General features: G+C 40.9%; 1 protein-coding gene across 6 annotated transcripts in view; it reads right to left on the reverse strand.

Moving 5' to 3' along the window:
* HP1BP3 (heterochromatin protein 1 binding protein 3) overlaps window positions 1-13,567 on the reverse strand; it is a 38,044-nt gene extending 24,477 nt beyond the window's left edge. The window contains exons 1-5 of one of the 6 annotated variants that reach the window (XM_045858737.1): window positions 13,431-13,567; window positions 8,030-8,225; window positions 7,501-7,600; window positions 4,494-4,647; window positions 2,138-2,297 (exon numbers count right to left, since the gene is read on the reverse strand). In XM_045858737.1, coding sequence (XP_045714693.1) covers window positions 2,138-2,297; window positions 4,494-4,647; window positions 7,501-7,600; window positions 8,030-8,125 — 510 coding nt within the window. In that variant the 5' untranslated portion in view covers window positions 8,126-8,225; window positions 13,431-13,567. Of the gene's footprint in view, window positions 1-2,137; window positions 2,298-4,493; window positions 4,648-7,500; window positions 7,601-8,029; window positions 8,226-12,877; window positions 13,020-13,430 lie in introns of those variants that run through there. The other 5 variants (XM_045858738.1, XM_045858736.1, XM_045858739.1 and 2 more) reach the window with 5 other exon arrangements.
* Between the last annotated feature and the right edge of the window lie 1,947 nt (window positions 13,568-15,514).

Raw genomic sequence — 15,514 nt, forward strand, 5'->3', positions numbered from 1 at the left:
ATACCAGGGCCAGTGTTTCCCCCTGCAGGCTCTGTGTGCACGTCAACAGAGAACATAAGCAAAGACACTGAATAGATGCCATAAAGCTGGATACAGAGAGCATAGTCTTTTTTTTATCTTTATTATTTTAATTTTTGTTCAAGCACAGTTTTCTCTTTTACTCCCATCGCAGCCCACTCCCCTAGCCCTCTCCACCTCCCTCCCATTTTTGTCCATGTGTCCTTTATACTTGTTCCTATAAACCCTTCCCCCTTTCCCCCAATATTCCCTCCCCCCTGGCCACCAGGGAGCAGTCTTAAGGGGAGTTTTGGATAACAACGGAGCATTAAATTGCAAGGTGAAGTGCCCTCTTTTGTTTCCATTCTATCTATATTCCATTTGACTAGCGCCCATGGAAGACTTAAGCAGGTCATTATGTCACAACGGTAGCAAATTCTTTCAAATGCTTTACATTTCGAAGCACACAAACAGCATTTGTTACTTATCTCATGGGCCAGACCACGAATTTTATGTTGCCACTGTCTATAAAAATGAATGTAGTACAAACTCATTTACATTAAACAAAGATTTCATTGAGTGTTATTTTATACACTTTGATAATAACAAAAAAGAACTCACAGATAGATGGACCGGAAAAGATTTTACAACAAAAAACAAGTTGTGTTAATATGGGTCCACTTACTTCAAGTAAATGTCTCTGACCTATTACAAACTACTGCTTATTCCTGGTCTTAGTTTTTTAAAAAAACATAAAAGAAAACAGGCAAAAAAAGAACTCTGTAATGCTAAAATGAGATGGAAGTAGACATTAAGACTCTCGTTTGATTCAGAAAATTCTATCAGTGGTCTGAAATCATGATTTGTTACACTGCTTAGAATACACACACACACACACACACACACACACACACACACACACTCATATTCAAACTACTCTTTAAGCCTGATTATATACTGTTTTAAATTTCTGCTTCACTATTTTAAAATTTCAGTCCCTTCTCTATCCTCACTGTTACCCTACTTTTTGAAGGAAGACAACAAAGAAAAGAGAGCTTACTATAGTCAAGCTATGTAGAACAAGGAAGTTCTCTTAATGAGCTGAGAGCACTCTTGGAGAGTGCAGGGAGAGTCTGAGGGCAAACCCTTGTCCAGTCTGTGTCAGTGCTATTTTCTCAGATTCTGAGGATGACCACCAGGTTGCTCCTTCCTTTAGACACCACCCTTGGTTAAATTGATCTGTGTATCTCTCCCCAATTCTTCTTCAGATCTAAGGACAGGGTCTCTGAAATGAGGGGGTCTATGGCTTCTATTTTAACTCCTTTTACCACCTGATCACATGAAATAAACAAGGCAAAATTAACCAGATCAATTTACACAAAACCCAGCAAGGTCAGGTTGGAGATAACCTTAAATTAAAATTAAAAAACTACCCTTGATTGTGTAAAGCTAATGAAAGTCAATGGATTATAGCAAAGTCACAAAGCTATGCAAGGAGGATAATTTTGCAAGTATTTTGGAATGGCTAGGTAATGAAGCAAAGTAGCAAGAGAATTTTTTATAACTCAGGTTTGAAAGATAACTTTTAACAATTATTACTCAACTTTAAAAATGGACCTAAGGATTGTAAATTTTTTAAAAATAAAAATTCTCAATGTTACTCACTTACCCTGAGGCACAATTAGATTTCCGAAGGGCAAGGGCCTTGTTTTGTCTTTTTCTAGGCTACATCACTAGTAGAGCTGCCTGACACAGCAGTTAGTCCTTAAATATTTGTCAATGAATTAACATTGAGTATAGTTTTTAGTTTTAAATATTTGTCAACTATACAAATATTTAATAGTTTAGATATTAAACTATTATATTCAATAAAAACTATACTCAACCAGTAAACTGTGTACAGAAATCTAAAGACAAGTTAAAAATACTTGCTATAGTAAATATAAATAAAAAAATTAACAGTGCTCATCAAACATAATTATATTATTAAAACATAAACTTCACAATGGCCTTTTTCTATTTAAAACTCTTTTAGGAAGCAGAGCAAGATTTCCAGCATCTGACAGGAGTATGCCATTTTCAAATAAGCAAAAGATGAACAGAGTAAATCTAAGATGAACTGCTTGAAATAAAAACTTGCCTTAATGGCCTCAGTTAGGATCGCATCCATCTTGGGACGTGGGGAGGAAGCCATCGGTGTCTGTTTCTGGGCCCTCGCAAGCTGGCTGGCAGAAAGAGTAGCCCAGGAAGGTATTGTTTTTTTCACTTTCTTCTCCTTTTCTTTAGGCTGCTCTTTCTCTCTTTAAAACAAAGAATTGTTACTGTGCAAGATAAACTCTCCAGAAAGAGCCATAAAGTTAGAAAGAGGAAAAGACCAGGGAGAAATGAAAATTAATGTTTTAGCTTACTTGCACATTAAATTGACAAATGGAATAAGTAAAATTTTAAACAATTTAAACTAAACAAAACAAATTTTAAAAAACATGGTACTATAAATAAACCAAAAAGGTGTTTTCTCTTAGGTACAGGAGAGAAGAGTCCTATAAATTAGTGCTGGTATAAACAGCCAGCACATGTAAAAAACCAGAATTTTTAAATGCATTCCAACAAAACAGTTGCAATTTAGTACACTGGAAAGGATCAAGCTCTGAAATCAGATAACTTCAGTTTGAGTTTTTTAACCCCAACATATAGCTACATGATCCTAGCAAGTGACCTGAGTCTCAGCCTCCTCAGCTATAAAATTGTAATATAATACCAAACACTTCACAAGGCTGTTAAAAGAATTATGAAGTTATGTTTATAAAACAATACTGTGAGACATAAAGCATTACACAAATTATTCTATGTAATAACAGCACTACATGAACCGAAAACACAGGGAAGCTGTTAAAACTTCAAGACTTTACATGTATCTACAAAACTGGGATAAAGGATTCCCTGAGGATTATGGCCAGAAGGTACAGTTATTACTAAGTTATTCTTTTATTTAAAAAGTAATTCCTAATTGTTCTGACCAATTATGAAGAGAATAAAATAAATGCTACCAGCTGTCTTGCAAAAAAATTTAGTTAAAAAAGAATTTCCACTACACTGTACAGATTATCAACAGCAAACTTTGTTTTCAGATTTTTTTAAAAATTTATTTATTAGCCCTGGCTGGCATAGCTCAGTGGATTGATCGCAGGCTGCGAATCCAAGTATCACAGGTTTGATTCCCAGTCAGGGCACATGCCTGGGTTGCAGGCCATGATCCCCAGCAACCGCACATTGATCTCTCTCTCTCTCTCTCTCTCTCTCTCTCTCTCTCTCTCTCTCTCTCTTTCTCTCTCTATCTCCCTCCCTTCCCTCTCTAAAAGTAAATAAATAAAATCTTTTTTTTAAATTATTTATTTATTTTTAGACAGAAGGTGAGGGAGGGAGAAAGAGAGAGAGAGAAACATCAATGTGTGGTTGCCTCTCACACTCCCCTTACTGGGGACCTGCCCTGCAACCTAGGCATGTGCCCTGACTGGGAATCGAACCAGCAACCCTTTTACAGGCCAGTGCTCAATCCACTGAGCCACACCAGCCAGGGCTGTTTTCAGATTCTCAAAGTCACCCTCCAATTGAATACGTCATCAAACATACACAGAGTTTTAGGTCATTCCAGCAATGGTTTGATATACAGGGTCTGGCACAAATAAATAATTTTTAAATTATAAACTCTTATTACAAAATCATAAGCATGTAACTCTTTAACATTAACAACATCACACTCAAAGCACACCATATAACATTTTAGGTGAAATGTTTAAATTAAAACTATAAATTATTACACCCATATTATTATCCTCTACCAATTACACTCAAGCAGGCCTTACTTCTGCCGGACCCTGTAGATTAACGTTTTCTAATATAAGCATATAAAAATAACCCGCTCCTGGCACAGAGGGAAGAGTACAATGATTAAGTGTCTCCCAGGTCAGATTTGTATACTCATGTTTCATTTCTGATTGAAATTATGTCAATGCTCTGCTCTGGCTGAGTAAGCGCAACTGGTTAGAGCATTGTCCAGTAACCTAAGGCTGTGGCTTTGATCTCCAGTAAAGGCACATAGAAGAATCAACCAATGAATGCATCAATAAGTGAAACAACAAACTGATGTATTCTCTCTCTCTAAAATTAATAAATTAAAAAGTTTTTAAAAATTATTCCATTGCTTAAAATATCAGACACTCCTATAATGAATTCTAAGCACAAAAACATACTCTAAAGCCAAATGGAATGAATTTTGGATTATTCAAAATCCAAAATTCACTCTTCTGTAAAGTACTGCACAGTCTAATAGGCCATACAACTACATAATAAACCTATTTCAAATGGTAATTCTAAAAAGTAAAACCAAACAGCAAATACCTAGCATAAACCAATGTTGTAACACTTTAAAACCATCTTGTCTACAGTCCTTTTACACAGTCTTTAATTATGTATAGCAAGAAGATGTAACTCCTTACTCCTTTTTGGTTTCCTCAGAGGACTTCTTTTCTTCCTTTTCTTCATTCTCAGGTTCTGCCTTCGGCTGTTCTGTCTCACTAGATGTTGCAGGTGGAGTTTCATTTTCTTGTTCTTCTACAGTGGAGACCGATTCCTCTGAACTTATATCTGGTTCTAAAAAATCAGGTGAGGAGAATTGCACCAAGTAGATATATTAGACCCTGAGTCAATAAAAGGGCAAAAATATATCTTATTAAACAGGTAAGTTGAATGTTCCAATTAACAAATGGATTCTAAATTGATCAAATGACTATGAGTGCAGTTTTCTTTCCTCATTTATGTCACTCAAGTTACTTATGCAAGAGGGTGTTTATGCCGACAATTACGTGAGAAAAGGATACAGACCAAGAAATTACACAGAGAGGGAAAATCTTTTCACCCCAAATCAAGTATCTTGATCATTCTACTCTGCAATATTAATGAGACTTATAATTACGAAACAAGCCATTTCATAATTTAAAAGACAAACCCTAGGAAGGGATAAGTAACAGAAAACTACCGTGTGTTTTCCAAGTGGAATGACTGAGGCAAGGGTAGAAACCTGAGAGGAGATGCCGAGGTCTGCAGCTGCTTATCTCTCTGAGCAGCTACTATAAAACACAGAACCCCAGGACATGGTTAAGCAGGGGCTTCAAACAAAATAATTCCAGCAGAAAAAACTAGGCAAAAAATAAAAATATATTTCAAGAGTTTGGTCACTTAAATTATGTGGATTACTGGCATAATGATGAAGACCTCTTTGTGGACTTCAACATAAATAATTAAAAAATGCCACTTCCTTCTTAGAACCAGACCATACATATACAATTCTAAAGAAATTTCTAGCTTTTCAACAAACTAAATGTCTGAATCATAAATTTCAGGCCAGTAAACTATCATTTGTAAATGTCATCCTGGATCATGCTCTTCAACCAGACTTACATGTAAATAGAAACTCCTCCCTTATGTTTCGCCAAAATTGAGGTTTTTTGAGTCAGAAACATCTGGATTCTAATTCAGTGTTTATAATTTTCCAGCTTGGTATCTTAGGGCAAATTCTCTGACATCTCCAAGTTTCAGTAACCCTACTTCACAGTTATTATTAGGATCATATAAAATGTTTTACCCTGGCTGGTGTGGCCTGCAAACCAAAGGGTTGCTGGTTCTATTCCCAGTCAGGGCAAAACCCTGGCCTGGGTTGCAGGCCAGGTCTGGGGTGTGGTGTGGTGTGTGGGGTGTGTGTGTGTTTGTCTCAACCACACACTGATGTTTCTCTCCTTCCTTTCTTCTCTAAAAATAATAAAATCTTTAAAAAATAAAAATGCTTTAGGGGAAGACTATAGGCCAGCACTTGTACTATACTACGTAGGTGATTCCCATCCTCCTTTGGCCTCCCTCTGTTTCTAATACTGTTTCACAAAGTATTAGGGCTAGAGCTTCATTATAATAATGATATCTGGCAATACAGATAACTGCAAGATGTATTTTTTATCATGATTATCTAATAAAGGTTCAGTCATTCAACAGATAATGAGCATGTTATGTATAAGACATTACTTCCAACCCATTAAACTATTGCCTGCCTCTGTTTGAAATGCAGGGCTTATAAAATTCAGAATGTAAGTGAAGTCTAATTATTTTCACGTACAAAATACCCTAGTGGGGTAAAGAGAAGATTAAACAAACATACATGTGAAGTGACTTACTGGTCCTTTATAAATTCTTGGTTGACCTCTCTAATACCTTACATCCGAACCCTCCAGCACGCGTTCTGAAAACTGATGCTACTATTAATTTAGTGGTTTTGGCTTGCTATTAAACATGAATCAAGATGTGCCACTAAGCGGCTTATCTCAGTGCTGAACAAAATAACCAGTCTTCAACTCACTGGCACCTACTATTTTTTAACATGCTGGTTCCCATGTCACCTAATGCCTTAGGCCAGGATACACAAATTGCTTATAATATTTATCTGAGGATTTGAGACAAAATCCTGGCTCAGCTTGAAAAGATTATAACCCTGGTGAACCAAGGAATAAAGGCAACAAGGGTGCACATATACTATATATCTATATAATTTTTTAAAAAGATTTTATTTACTTACTTTTAGAAAGAGAGAAAGAGAAGGAAAAAGAGAGGAAGAGAAACATCAGTGTGTGGTGTACCCCCTTCTGAGGACCTGGCCTGCAACCCAGGCATGTGCCCTGACTGGGAATCAGACTTGTGACTCTTTGGTTCACAGGCCTGTGCTCAATCCACTGAGCTACACCAGGCAGGCTAGGGTGCATATATTTTTAATATGTAATCTACGCCGGTCAGCAAATACTTGGTTCTAACAGCCATGACAGGGACAGTACCATGTGTTCCTCCTGGAAAACCTGAGATAAAGTGCAAGAAAGCAGAAAAGGAAAATAAGAAGAAAGAGGTTATAAGAAAAAAGAAAAGCAAGGAAAAGGAGAGGTGATTAGAAATGCCATAAAGGAATGAATAGGTTGATGGTGATACATTTTTCGCAATCCATTACGTTCCCACCTCCGTGTGGCCAACCTTCTCTTCACCAACACCAAAGTTCTAAACCAATGTTTTGATCACCCATTTGCTTCCTTAAGGCCTCCTGATGATTTCTGGTGGGTTTTCCACTCTCCATTTTGAAGGCCTAAGTCCTCCATTCTTCCAGTCTTCATCTTCGTGACACTGTATGCCCAGAAGCTACTCTTCGACTGTTCCTGTTCTCTCCAAATTTTTTTTCTGTTTTTAATTCCAAAAACATGAGATTTTCACCTTCCAAAAATCTTTAAAGACAGGATAAAACCCTTATTTTGCCTACACGGTCTAGAAATGACATACCGACAGGTACCACTTCTCTCTTTAAATGTTCTCCCAAAACACCTAGCTATGAAAAAAAATTAAGGTTAAGAGAATTTATGGTACACTCCAAATGGAAATAAAAGCTTTCACCTTTTGAAGTTGTTCACTGCTATACTTTACCTGGCTTTCCTTCCTCCCCTTCAGCAAGCTTGCTTTTGGGAGGAGTTTCTCGGGTAGAATTTACAGTTCGACGAATCGGCATGGTGCTATCTTCTACCTTCTAAGAAAAGAGATGGCCATAGTCACACATGCATTAGAAAATTCTCTTTTCTCTCTTTCCCAAGGGGCCTAACTGGGTGTCAGAAGATGGTGAATTCTAAGTCTACTCCAGGATCTGATGCACATTAACAGGTTTTTTGAAGTGAAATATGATTTTTAGGAAGTACTTTTCAAAATACTTCTTTTAGCAAGAATTTAAAATGGAAACAAATAATTATACTTGATTTAGAATAAATATAGAAGGTTGGAGGTTTTCTGAGAAATCTGAGGGGAAAAGGGAGATGAAAAGAACCCTGTATATTTTATTTTTTCAGATTCACAATCCAGACTCCCCAAAGTACGGGAAGGAACATGTACCAAGAAGGACCCAGAAGAGCCTGAAGTCAGGGACTGATCCAAGAGTGAGCTTCAAGAATATGTCAGCCCCTACCTCACCTAACTTGTCCGCGTGGATCAGCTGAGCTCCTACTATAAGTGGGAGTGCCTTAGGATGGACGAGTTCACCTTGAGACATATCAGTCGCCATTTAAAATAATTTCTAGGCCCGAGTACAGGTTACACTCTGAAGCCTCTGCTGTTAACCACAAGGATTTTTCCTAATGGTTTCAGTGTGGTGAAAAGTCAACCTAAAGCACAGAAAAAATCTGGTGTGAAGATTAACAGAAACAAAACTAAACTAAAACATCTAAATTTTAACATACATGCAAAGGGAACAAAAAAGTATAATTACTTATAGTTAAGTGACATATGACTTGGTCAGTTATCATTCAGAAATATAAAATCTCTATCAAAATACAGACTGTGTAAAGCAGCGACTAACGAATGCACAAGCCACAGCAGCTGTTGCACCTTCCACAAGAACGAAGGCAACAAGCGCAAGAAAGCTCGTAAGGAACCAAGCGCCACCCCATCCCGCTACCATCAGGAATTAGGACAGAATGAGATTAAGGAACAATTTATTCAAATTTTACTCAAAGATCAATTAACTAAAAACAAAACAAAACAAACAAGCAAACAAAAACCTACGGAAGAACATAACACACTAAAAGTCTACAGACTCAGAGAAGTAAATTTAATACCAGGGGTGTCCAACTTGCAGCCTGCAGGCTGCATACAGCCCAGGATGGTTATGAATGCGGCCTGACACAAAATTGTAAGTTTACTGAAAATCTTTTTTTTTTTTTTTGCTCATCAGTTTTCATTAGTGTTTGTGTATTTCATGTTGTGGCCCAAGATACCTCTTCTTCTTCCAGTGCAACCCAGAGACTCCAAAAGGTTGGACACCCCTGATTCTGAACATCACTGAGGAAAACAGAAGTCTGCTTCTAAAACCCCACTCATCATATTTTTAATGTAAGCAAAACTTTAATGTAAGCACAGAACATAACTAAATATTCAAAAGTAAAACCCATGTCACTCAAATTTATCTGATCATTAACACCCTTTGTCCCCACCAAAATCTCATCTGGGACTCAATGACACTTTATAATCCCTCCACAATATAAGAAAAAGATCCGTTAGCGTTTAGATCTCTGTGCCAATGAACAATTAACAGAGCTGGTAGACTTTCAGTTCCAACCTTGTCTAGGAATTTAAGACCTTTCAACTCGTCAACTAACAGTCCCAAGCTAAAACAACTGGGACAAATCCAAAACATCCAAATATAGCCCTGACTGGTGTGGCTCAGTAGGCTGGGCACTGTACCACACACTGAAAGGTCGCCAGTTCAATTCCTGGTCAGTGCACAGGCCTGGGTTGGAGGCCAGGTCCCCAGTTGGGGGCATGTGAGAGGCAACCAATGGATGTTTCTCTCCACACCTGCTGTTTCTTTCCCTCTTTCTCCCTCCCTTCCCCTGTCTCTAAAAATTAAATAAATAAATAAGTAAATAAGTAAGTAAATAAATAAATAAATAAATTTAAATACAACAAACATCCAAACAGACAGAATGTTTCCACAGCTACAGGGAAAATCTTTTTATTGGAACACCAAGAGCAATACCAGATTTGTGAATTGACAGTCAGCTGCTAGGAAAGGAGCTGAGAGAACTCAAGATAGTATAGTACACTAAAACTTATTATCAAGAATAAATTAGGAATATCCATGAATATCTAAAAATTATCAATTGTTATAAAACTATTAAAATGCTCATACAGCAATTCACTTCAAACTCTATAAAATACAGGAATAAAGACAGTTGTTTTCTGATTTGTGAAAAGAGAGCCAAGTTGGGTTTAAGGGCATTATTTAGGTTTGTGAAACTTCAAAGTCTATCTTGGAATCATTTCAGTATATGGATCTGCTCATTCACTCATCTACTAGCACTTGGACAGTAATATGCTTTCTTTGATAACAATTATAAAAAGCTAGGCAAATCTGCTATTTTATTATGTGAACATTATACAGAAATAAAACATCACAATCAGGTTACTTTGGTAAAGTGATATTGCTAATGAATTCATCTTTCTTAACCCATGATATCACACTAGTTAGGACGAAAATGCTACAGTGAAATCAACAAAACCTTCAGGAGTCTCTACTCATAGGCTATCTTTAAAAAAATGTATTTTCCCAGTAAACAATATACTGAAAAAAGTGTCAAAACCTTTCCAGTCAACTCTGTGCTAATTACTAAAAATTAAAACAGGTTAACAAAGGGAGGGAGCACAGAAAGCTGCCCTTGATGCCCAAGTGATAAAACTGACTAAAATCTGGGCAATAACAGGTACACAGTCCATAAACGCATCAGACATCAGCCTCGGAACAAGAATGATGGCTTAAATTAGACCACATAAGAAGTATGCCCAGGTTGGAATAACCTCAGAAATAAGCAGAGGGAAGAATAAGTTGGTTTGCCCACCTGCTACCTCCAAGATCCTGACATTCTTCTGCTTAAAACCTCCCAATTACTACCCCTTCCTTTATTTCACCAATCTTACCTCCTACTGCTCTACAGATCACTCTGCTCTCTTGAGCCCCCAAACACAGACCTCCTTCTGGCCCTTGGGCTGTCCTCTGCTCATCCCTGTGTCAGTGTTTGCACTTGCTGTTCTCTTCAACCAGAAGAACACTCTTTTTGCATAGATACTTCAATCAGGTTTCTGCTCAATGCTACCCCGATCAGAAAAGCCTCCCATCCCTCTTATTCTTCAGGTTTATTGCATTTAACACCACATAAAAGTTAGTATGTGTCTGTTTACTTGTTTAGTATGTGTCTCTCCCACTGTATTCCCAGCACCTAGAAGTGTCCAAACATAGTGGGTGCTGGATAAATACTGGGGAAAAAAGTTAAATGAACAATGACATCTGACAGTATTTAGTACTATATTCAGTATGTGAAGAATACTTAAAAAAGTAATATTAAGACATGTTTGCCTCAGCTCTGACTTTCCTTTGTAAAGGTCATGGAATTTAAAGGTTTGATCTATAGTACTTTCTTTGTCGTAAGTTGGTTAATGACTTATTTAGTAAATTCATTGTTCTTTAGAGAGCTAGCGAAACTACATGAATGGTTAATTCACTCTGCCCTAACATCACCATGTACCTATTAATTTAACTTTTGTTGCTACACGGGAGCCTGATCAGACTTTTAGGCTGACATACTTGTTCCTTTTGGGAGATCTTATCTAGCTGGTTCACTGCTGCATACTTGGTGCCTAAGAACATCAGCCATAGAATGTGTTGAAAAATATTTGTTAAATGAAAAAAATAGATGAAACTTACTAAAGTTTTCACTTGGGGTCCTCTATGTGTCAAAAACAATCTGAGTTTATCTGTGGTTTATGTGGCCCTCCTGTGGTGATCAATCTGATCTTTTAAAATTTAATGTTAGATTAGTAATAGAAAGATTTGCTTTTGTCAAGGGAAATGCAAACTGTTTTAATACACAGGTAATAAAGAAAAATTGTAAAAGTAAAAAGTCCAGAATTTCAGAGTTTTAGATTACTCTCTCCACATTAGGAGAAAGCAATAGAGAAATAATTAGGAGCTTCATATATTTCAGTTTATTGATACCTTTGAAAACACTCATGTTAGGGAAAGTACTATTACTTCATACTTGACCACAAAAAGTATGCGGTACATTATAATGTCACCAGCTACGCAATGAATACATCAAGTTGCTGCTAATCTCAAATCTTTCACGATATTCAGACTTATTGGGCAATGTCAGAGAAAGCATGCCTGTAATTTGACTGCTGGCAACTTTTTCCCCCACATTCGCATCTCCATCAATCAGTATGCATTTAGTTAGGATCTATCTAGGGAACAGATACTATGGACACTCATGGCCCTTCCTCACAAGACACAGTAATCACAGTAACTGGCCAAACAGAGTTTTCATCATTATATGAAGAGTTCCGCACACTCCCTCCACAAACTTCCCGCTTTCAATCTTCTAAATAAGCCTAAAAACAAAGCCCCCACAAAAGCCCTTTAAAATATTACTTCTACTTTGAAACAAATACACTAAACTTTTGAATGGAGCAATGCAACTTAAAAAGCTGATAGTTAATTTGATGTCTGTGCCAAATTAAGCAAAATTAAAGTTATCTTCCAAATCTAACTACACTCTGGGGTAATACAGCTTGACCGTTAAGGTTCCAGGTGAATTTCTAACTGGATTCTCACTTTTCAATGCCATGGGAACTCAGGAAGCGTAAAGAACACCGGGAACGTACGCGCGGCAGCGGCGGTAAAGTTCACCTGGGCAGTCCTGCGCGCTGGAGAGAACACTCCTTCAGAAAGGTTAAGGGGCTCGTCCTCGGTCACAGACAGTGGTCAGTTAGGTACCAAAACTCGGTCCTGGGGCCCTCACTTCCCTACTCCTGCCTCCATCTCTTGACATACGCTCCTATTCAAAAGCTTGACTTTTTTTTCTAGTTGACTAGCTCTAGGAACGCCAGGCGGGAAAACGAAAGCTTAGGCCCGCGTCGCGGCCGCGGTAGCAGCGCCTTCTCTGCAGCGCCCACGGATCCGCAACCCTCGCCGACACCAACGCGACAAAAATGAACAGCAGAGACAAAGACGCAGGGAGCGGCCGGTGCGGAGCGCGAGCAGAAGGCGGGGGGCAGAGCGGAGCCAAAATGAAGGCAGCGAAGCAAGTGACGGGAGGGCTCAGCGGCGGCGGACGCCAAGGGGCTGCGGGGCGGCGGGGCGGCAGCAGCTCGGGGTTCACGCTCGGGGATGCGCGGGGCGGAGGGCGACGCCACCAACCGGCGGCGCCGGCCCGCGCGACGCAAGAAGCCGCGGACCGCTGGCACCAGCGCTCCACTAACTCACCACAGGGAGCTCCGTAATGGCGGCGGCAGAGGCGAAGAGCCCGGGAGGCGGGCCCGCCGCAGCCAGTCACTGCCACCGGCATCTCTCGAACCGGCTACGAAAACCGCTGAGGGAGTGGGGAATAATGGGGAGGGCGGGCGCCGCGCGCCAGGCCCGCCGCAGACCTCAGAGCATGCGCAAATCCTCAGCCAATAGAGGCGCGGTGGGCGGACACTGGCGCAGGCGCGCTGGGAAGGGAGGCCCTGGACCAGGAAAGCGCTCTTCCCGCTCCCCCCACCCCAGTCCAAACAAAACAAGGGCGGGAGCGTGCGCGTGGGCCCCAGAGGAAGCGTCAACCAGAGGGGCAGGGGGCTTAGACGCAGAGGGGAGGGGAAGGAGGGGGCGGAGCGGCCGGGGAGGCAGACAAAAGGCACCACCTCCGGGGACCCCAGCGCCCCGCCCCCTTTTCTGGAGAAGTGGCGTCGGTGCCGGAGTGAGCGGCCTCTGCCCACTCGCCTTCGGGGTCTAGCGAGCCCGTGCCCACTTCCCGCCCGCCAGTTCCGTCCTCTGTTACCTCTGCGCTTCCCCTTTCCTAGTGCCCGCGTCCGGTACGGCCTCTCCGCGCCACTCCCGCTGCTACTCGTTTCCTCCGCCGATGCTGTCCTCCAGGCCCAGCCGCCGAGCTCTGCCGCCCCGCCCCCCTGTCCGCGGCCCCGTGCGCGCGCTCCCGCTCCGGCCCCGCCCCCCTCCGTGTGCCGGCGGCCGCGGCCCCAGCTCGCGGGAGTGGAGGGGACGCGGAGACGTGCCTTCCCGACTCTGTGCGCGGGGGCGCGAGGGGGCGCTCCGGCACCCAAGGCTGCGCGCACGCGGGCTGTGCGTCCACGCATATTTCAGCCTGCACTGCGCTGGTGGCGCGGGTCAGCCCGGGCGGTACGATGTCGTTTTCCTCAGAAGCGCACGCTTCACTCTTCACCCGTTCTCTACTTTCTAGATCGGTCTCAGGTCTTAACCGGGTTTCCGCTGTGGCGATCCGTCTGCCCTTAGAGTGGTGGGCATTTCCCGCTTCTCAGTTTAGCCACAGCACAAGAACAAACTGCAGAACCCAACTTTGAAGACCGTGGGAGAATTGGAGAACCGAATAGCGGAGCATTCATGATCTCACATTCGTTGTCATTAAATAGGCAGACAGTACAGGGCAGACTAGTAACTCAGGAAAGAACTGCAGGAGTTGCTTTTCTAAGTCTATGAAGCGATCATACTTGACTCCCTAATTAGCCTACACAAGCAGAGGTCTCAAAAAGGAACGTCGGGGATTAGAAAAGCAGGAATTGACTTGGAATTGTCATATTACGTTGGTATCCGCGTACCTAAACGATATACACACGGATGAAAATGTAACTTTTCAAAGCCGGTTTGGTAAAATTCGATGTATTTAATGTAGCAGGTGGTTCCGGGAGGGGTAGGGGTAGAGGAGATGCTGGTGATGAATATGGGGAAATAATAAACACTGGAACTGCCCGAGGCTCGACAGCGGTGTTATCAAAAAATCAAATGCACGTGCAAATCATTCTAACGCTTAGGAAATTATTTAAGCACTGGCGAGCCCACTCCTCAGTCTCTGCGGCTAACACTTGCCCACCGCCAGCTTTCCCAGCCATAGCTGTCCACTCCATCAGCCCCAAACTTCGGATGTGTAAAAAATTTCACCACCACCAAAAATTCCTTATGAGATGAGCGTTGTCGTTAACATCCTGATACCATAGTCAATCTGTTCACTAGGGGTTTTGGTCATTTTCGCCATTTCGTCATCCTGCTCACTTCCTTGTACTTTATCAACACTTCTATCCTTTGTCTCCCTTTTCAAAGACCCTTTTCATTTTTATGTATTCATATGCTTAAAACATCCGTTCTTTTTCCCTAAAATGGCTTTAATCCCATCTCATTCAACAAACTATCCAACTGCCCTGACCGGTGTGCCTTAGTTGGTTGGTTAGGGGTCATCCAGCCAGGTGAAGGGTCACCAGTTCATTCTGGTCGGGGCACATGCCTGTGGCACCCGTGTTTCTCACAACGTTTCTCTCCCTTTCTCCTTCTCTTCCCGTGACTCTAAAAATAAATAAAATATTTAAAAAACTACCCAATTAGAATTTTCCTTCCTGCAGATTTTTGCTTAAATTCACACAATTTATTTTGTTGTTCACAACATGTACATCCAAGAAAGGAAAACCCTGAAACAAAATTCTTTCTCAAGAGTGCATGTAATGCATGCACACACACGCGACCATGCATGAAGCCTACCACTTGATGAATTTTGAAGCTGTGTTTTTTAGCTTTAAAGGGGCTTAAGATTTTTGTTGTGTAAGTTTTTTGGTTGAGGTATTTTACTTCTGCTAAATACAATGGGCCGTTTTTGTTTCCATATTTGGCTGCATCTGAGTTAAGACTCCATGAGGGTATAGTTTTAGTTGACCTCATTCGGTCTTTGAGCTAAACTGGTAAAAATATTCAATTGTGTTTGGTAAATAATTACATGATAATTTTTGCACCCTTTACTTAAACCGTTAGGCTGTTTGACCTGCACTGCAAGATGTGCACTTTGACGGGTTTAGGGCCTGGTCAACTCTTAACCCGTGTATGGAGGTTACTACCATCAGAGCA

Source organism: Phyllostomus hastatus, unplaced genomic scaffold, assembly GCF_019186645.2.
Source record: "Phyllostomus hastatus isolate PE091 unplaced genomic scaffold, TTU_PhHast_1.1 phas_scaffold_182, whole genome shotgun sequence".
Taxonomy (NCBI): domain Eukaryota; kingdom Metazoa; phylum Chordata; class Mammalia; order Chiroptera; family Phyllostomidae; genus Phyllostomus; species Phyllostomus hastatus.